Here is a 6,815-nt window from a genome sequence, read left to right as displayed (position 1 = left end):
GATAAAACTAAATACATAACAGCAAGTCATGTAACAAGCAGAAGGAAAATGTTTACAAGTAAGTATAGTCAATTCCAACAAAATTACTACACATGGGGGCATATTGTCCAACCTGCTACATATTTATAGTGTCCTCTTAGATTGCCAAAGAAATACAGATATTGGAAATGGATACCTGTCAATCAAGGTAGAAGTCCTCTAGTGTTCCCCTCAACATCAGGGAATTAACCATGAGCCCAGAAGACACAGTCAGAGACACATGAACTTGACAGGAAGAGTTTGGAAGATGAAACAACAATGTTGCTAGCAGCTGCTGTGGAGGTGAAAGACCAACAAGAGCACACAGAAGGGCTGCTAGCACAGGTCCTTTGATCTGCTTTTCTAAAGAAAGCAACTTTAAGGGATTAACAATCTCACTTTAATTAAACATACATACATCATTCACTTAGTTCAGGGGGAAAAGTCAGCACCCCGAACTTCAGAGCAAATACAAACACAAATTACAAGCAGAAAATATAAACAGAACAACAAACAGGCTTTTGTCTGATCATAGCAATACATGCATAGTTACCAGAGAGAAAAGCACCACCATCTGGGTTTTCAAAGCCAGCGGGGGCAGGGAGCGGGGTGGGGGGCGCTGGGGACACGACACTTTCAATGGCTCCCCAGAGTGCCTCGTCACCAATATTCTTTCAATGGGTGTGCCCCCAAAACAAAACACCAACCTCAGATGGTATATACATCTCAGGCCCCTGGGTTACCTCAGTTACCTCAGTGCAGAGAAGTACTCAAACAAAAAACAGCAAAAAGTCCTACTTTGCTTGCCCTTTCATTTGAAAGGCAAGACTCCTCAAAGGTACTTGACTACCTCAGCACTTCAAAAGGGAAAACAGTAAAACAAAAAGTCCCACCCTAATTACCATAACAGAAGAGCAGAAGTTGTAGAAAACAATTGCCATAAAAGCAGGGGAAGAGTAACAGCAATAAGGTTGAGCAGGGTCCTGAGGTACATTTGAGCAAAATCCACCTATTAAGCTCACGCAGGGAGGCAGAAAAAAGGCCGGTAATGCCTCACTTTCCCCCTTTCCTAACTTGCCTCTTTCCTCCTGGAAAAGGTTTGCTTATTCACCTATCTATGTGTTTTAAGAGTTTGCTTTATTTTCTGTTTTGCTGTCATACTAAAAGCCACTTTCTATAGATAAAATGTGATTGACCGCTGAATTACTGAATAAGTCAACAAGTATTTATTAAGCACTTACCACATGCCTGCAGAATACTAAGGACTAAGGATGCAAATACAAGTCAAAAAAAAAGAAAAGAAAAAAAGGCAAACCCTTGTCACAAGGACCTTACATTCTAATGAAGGAAGATAATACATAAAAGGGAGCTAAAAGTGGGAGTTGAAGAACAGTTTGATAATAGCTCCTTACCATTTGGGAGCATGGCAACAAATTCTTGGGAGTGAGAAGCAGAGTCAGAAGGAGGAAAGATGACTGATTCATCAATGGGAGAAGGGAGCTACAAGGGCAGAAGGATGTTCCAGGGTTAGAAGGTAGCCCAGGCATGGTGACAAGTCTGTAGAGTCAGAAGCAGAGCAGAGCAGAGAAGGGACCTATTGGTTCTTGTAATATTATTCCAGTACAGCGGGGAAAGACAAAGAGGGGAACACTTCAGGGAGAGAGAGAGAAGTAGGTGTTTGTGGGGTTTTCTAAACTGTAATATCAATTTATTAGAGATAAATAGTTTCTTTTATTTGGTGGGATGAGCATTCTGCGGCATTGGGGCGGGGCGAGGGTGAGGGGGTAGACCCAATAAGAGAGAACTCTTGATTTATAGTTTATATCTTCCCAAAGCATTGAGGAAAAAATGGGTCTGGACTATCTTGTGTAAGTGAGTCAACCGTTTTGGCTGGGAGAAGGCTGTGAGCAAACTGGGACTGCAGCAGAGGTGAGGGATGACTAGAGAGAAAACCACACCCAAAGGGCAAGACAAAGGAAGCAGTGACTTAAGGAGTGAGGAGGGGAAGGAGAAAGAGGGGATATATAAACTTCTCCTCACCACCCCGATCTCCTCTCTCTCCTCCTTCTCTCACTCTCCTTTCCTCTCCTTCTCTTCTCCCCATCCCTCCATCCTTCCCTTCCTCCCTTCATATACAAGATTGACAGAAATTTTTTAAAAATGCATAGAACACTGAGCCTAGTCAGGAAGACCTGAGTTCAAATCCAGCCTCAGATACTAGCTGTGTGACCCTGGACAAGTCACTTAACCTCTGCTTGCCTTAGTTTCCTCAACTGTAACAAAGGTAATAACAGCACCTACCTCATAGTGTTGTTGTGAGAATCAAATAAGATAATATTTATACAGCACTTAGCACAGTGCTTGGCATATGGTATTTATTTTGTATACATATTTTATATGGTGAAAAGAATCCTGGATTTAGAGAAGGGAGGTTCAAATACCATTGCTTACTTACTGTGTGGCAAATCACTTCTCCTCCCTGAACCTCAGTCACTGGTTTATCGGTCACCTTGCACCTTCAGGAGTCTGCAAAGCTAAGCTTATCATAACAGTATACATTCTTTTCAGGAAATTTTCATGGATGATCATTTTTGCTTTGTCCAGCAGGAAGGTCACTCATCTGAAATTCCTGCTACCCTCCATGGCCTCATCCAACTCCTCCCAGAACTTCTGCAATGTGTCTTTTGAAGAGAGCAAGATATTCCTCACTGTAATGTACAGTAGTGTCTGCGTGCTGGGCCTTCCCATGAATTGTCTCACTGCCTGGTTCTCCTTCCTGCAGGTGCTACAGGGGAATGTGCTGGCCATATACCTCTTCTGCCTGGCCATCTGTGAATTGCTCTATGTGGCAACTTTACCCTTCTGGATTGTGTACGTGAGGCATGATCATGAATGGACAATGGGTTTTCAGACCTGTAAGATAATTGCATTTGTATTTTTCTGTAACATCTACGTCAGCATTTTATTTTTGTGTTGCATTTCTTGTGATCGTTTCATTGCTGTGACATACGCCTTGGAATCCAGAGGGTACAGACATCTAAAAATAGCTGTGTTCGTTTCAATAGCAATCTTTTTTATCGTGGGATTAGTTCACTATCCAGTTTTTGAAATGAAAGAAAGTAAAACTTGTTTTGAGGCCTTTACAACAGATAGGAAGATAGCTAGCTATTACTACTCTCGCTTTGTAGTAGGGTTTACCATCCCTCTCTCCATCATTATTTTCACAAACTATAAGATCTTCAGGAGCATCAAAAACAGCACAGGTTTGAGCTCGCGCCAGAAGGCCAAGGCGAAGCGCTTGGCCATTTCTATAGTTATCACTTTCCTGGTCTGTTTTGCTCCCTATCATTTTGTAATTCTTGTTAAAGCTGCAGCCTTTTCTTATTATGAAGTGGAAAAGGAGAAAATGTGTGCTTTGGAAGCCAAGATGTATACCTCTTCAGCAGTTTTCCTATGCCTGTGCACTTTCCACAGCATAGCAGACCCCATCATCTACATGCTAGCCAGTGAGACCTGCAGGAATGCATTGTCTCATTTTCACAAAGGATGGAAACAGTGGTCCACAAAGACTGACAACATCAACCTAAAGTATTCAAAGGATATGGAGGCGTTAACACTAGAACCTGCAAACTTATAAGCTTTCTGATACCCCGAATTCTGTAGTAAAGCAACCAGACTTCTGTGAGAGTTTATGTTTTTAAGAAGCAGGGAAAGTCTAACTGCCAGATTAAGATGTTCCCTTCACAGCACCTAAGGAATCATGTTCTGCGGAACACTGTGTTTTTTGCGGGGATTGTTCTCTACCTACTAATGTCCGCAAAACAGGGTCACTGCGATAGACTTCTGTGAGGTACCAAGAGAAAGGTTACTACCAGTAAGGGGTAAGCTTCTTATAGCAGGAATCCTTTGATTTGGGCTTTAAAAGCTGTGAAGGGAGAACACTTCACCCATACGGAACAACTTGAGCAAAAAAGTGCTAACCTGAAAACTGAGGTGTGGGCAGAGGCAGAAAATCAGGCTTTGCCTCCATCTTGGCACAAGGGATTTTAGCAGGAATGGGGCAACAGAAGAGAGAAAGGGAGCCCCTCCGGGACAGCAACAACAGCAGGGTTTCGGGAACAAGTGTGAGCTCAAAATAACCAGAATGGGGAAAATAAGAGGTAAGATGCCCAGGGAAACAAGAAGCATCTGACACCTTTAAGATACTGTAGATTGTGACATGTCAAACCTTCACTGAGTGGGCGGTCAGTTCACATTCACTCATAATGACTTTATTTGTTGTAAGTATTTTCAATTCAATAAATGTTATTAAGCCTCCTTGACGCCCGCACAGGATAATGCTAGAGAAGATACATAATCCCTATGCTCCTGTCTCTCACATTCTATTGAAAGACAAGACACAGTTAATGATAATACTCAGCATAGTATGATCAGTGTGTTGGACAGCTATATATGATATGTGGTATATGGTATATGGTACGTGGTAACCAAGTAGGTTGGTTATTAGTGGTAAGGAAAGACCAGCCAGGATGAGAAGGTTTCCTGGAAGAGGTGACATTTGAAATGGGCTGCAAAGTCTAAGTAGGAATTCAGTGGGTGAAGAGAAGGAAGGAAGAAAAAGCATAAAGAAATGCACAGAACAGGAAAGTGTGAGGCTTGTTGGCAATGTTTGAAGATACTGCCAGCGCTAGCCATGCACGGTTTTCCATTCCTATTGCCAACACCCTAGTTCAGGCCCTTTCACATTTCACTTGGGTTATCACAGTAACTCAGTTACTAACAGAGAAATGTCCTCTCTCTCTCTCTCTCTCTCTCTCTCTCTCTCTCTCTCTCTCTCTCATCCACCCATATTCCCAGAGTCATGTTCCAAATGCACAGCTTTTGTCCCATTACTTCCTTGATCAGAAATCTTCAGTGGCTAGCCATTACTTGCCAAATAAAAATCCAGACTCCTTAGCCTGGCATTCAATGCCCTCAATAATCTGTCTTTATTGGCTTGTTGGTTTGTTTTTTTTAAGGGAATTGAACATTCCTTTCCAGCCTAAGCTCACATATTTGTTCCCTATCTCACACCTTTCAACCACTTGTTTTACTACAAACACAGTAGGTGATTTTCCCTCAGAGATTAGGAACTTGGGGATAGATTGGCTTTCTCCATGACCATCCCTATTATCTTGATGGTCAGTGAACCCCTGGGGCCCCTCCAAGTGCCCAAGAAGTCCAAGACAGGGACTTCATGAGACCAGAAAATAGCAACCATAACTTAATGCTATCAACTCCACGATGTCTTTCCTTTCTTGGCCAGAGGTGGGGAGAGGGAAAGATAGAAGAGGGAAGAATGGGAGAATCTTTTCCACCTCAGAATCATCAATTATGTTTTAAATTTTTCACATGAATAGGTCAAGCTCATTGGCTTATAATTTGCAAACTCATTCTCTTCCCTTTTTTGAAATTTATCCTTCTCCAATCTTGTGTTATCTCTCCTATTTTCCATGATCTTTCAAATATTACATACAATGGATCAGCAATCACAGCTGCCTGTTCTTACAGGATCCAAAGATGTAGGCCATCCAAGTCAGAGACCTGAATTCACCAAGGACAAGTAAGTGCTGTCTTGCTGTCTCTTTATTTACCTTGGGAGTCAGTTCCTGTTATTCTCAGTGTAGCCTGTGCCTTGCAGATAAAAAAGAAACAGAGAAGCCCTGAGCAGCTCTGCCTTGGGGTTGTCACTTGCCCACATCCTATCTAGCTCCTTTGATCCCCTTTTATTCCAATATAGCTGAAAAAGAATCTTTTTTGTTGTCATTAGCTTTCTCCAGAAGCCTTAGACCATTCTGAACTTTAACCTTCCTTACTGAAACTGCTCTCTCCAAAGTCACCAACGATCTTTTAACTGACAAATCCGATGGCCTTGCCTCAATCTTCATTCTTGACCTTTCTGCAGCCTTTGACACTGTTGATAACCCTCTCCTCCTTGACACTTTCTTCTCCCTAGGTTTTCTGGACACCGCTCTCTCCTGGTTCTCCTACCTATCTGACACCACTCCTCGGTATCCTTTGCTGGATCCTCTTCCAGGTCATGTCCTCTAATCACAGGTATCCCTCAGGGTTCAGTTCTGGGGCCTCTTCTTTTCTCCTTCTACACTACTTCACTTGATGAGCTCATCAGCAATCAGGGACTGTGTTAGGTCTCTATGCTGATGAATCCACCTGCGAATCTCCATTTTCTGCTACCTCTAATTGCCTTTCAGACATCTCAAATTGGATGTCCAATAGACATCTTAAACTCAGTATGTCCAAAATGAAATTCATTATCTTTCCCCCAAACCCTCTCCACCTCCTATCTTCTCTATCACTGTAGAGGGCAACATCTTCCTCCCAGTCCCTCAGGCTTTCAATATAAGAGTCAACCTGGACTCCTCATTATCTCTTACCTCACCACCACATCCAAGCTGCTGTCACGTTAACCTGTCATTTCACCTTTGCAACATCTCTTCAACACTCCCTCTATCCTCTGACACTGCCACCACCCTAGTGCAAGCCCTCATCATCTCACACCTGGATTACTGTGATAGCCTGCTGGCAGATCTGCCTGCCCCAAATCTTCCCATGCCAATCCATACTCTATTTGGCCTATGAAGTGATTTTCCTAAAGCGCAAGTCTGATCATGTCACCCAATATTCAATAAACTCCAGTGGCTCCCTATTGCCTCCAGGATGAAATACAGAATGTTCTATTTGGCATTCAAAGCCCTTTATAACTTAGTCCCTTCTTTCCAGTGTTCTTACACCTTATG

The 6,815-nt window shown here is 42.7% G+C and overlaps 1 protein-coding gene across 1 annotated transcript; it reads left to right on the top strand.

The window, feature by feature from the left end:
* Positions 1-2,599: 2,599 nt before the first annotated feature.
* GPR132 (G protein-coupled receptor 132) lies at positions 2,600-3,655 on the top strand. Its single transcript, XM_036753008.1, has one exon. The coding sequence runs from the start codon at positions 2,600-2,602 to the stop codon at positions 3,653-3,655; it is 1,056 nt and encodes a 351-aa protein (XP_036608903.1).
* The last annotated feature ends 3,160 nt before the right edge of the window (positions 3,656-6,815 follow it).

Source organism: Trichosurus vulpecula, chromosome 3 (assembly GCF_011100635.1).
Source record: "Trichosurus vulpecula isolate mTriVul1 chromosome 3, mTriVul1.pri, whole genome shotgun sequence".
In the NCBI taxonomy this organism is placed as follows: Eukaryota; Metazoa; Chordata; class Mammalia; order Diprotodontia; family Phalangeridae; genus Trichosurus; species Trichosurus vulpecula.
This window is presented reverse-complemented; position numbering and strand designations above follow the sequence as displayed.

Excerpts from the sequence above, each read along its gene's own strand:
- GPR132 (XM_036753008.1), top strand. The coding sequence starts at position 2,600 with ATGATCATTTTTGCTTTGTCCAGCAGGAAGGTCACTCATCTGAAATTC.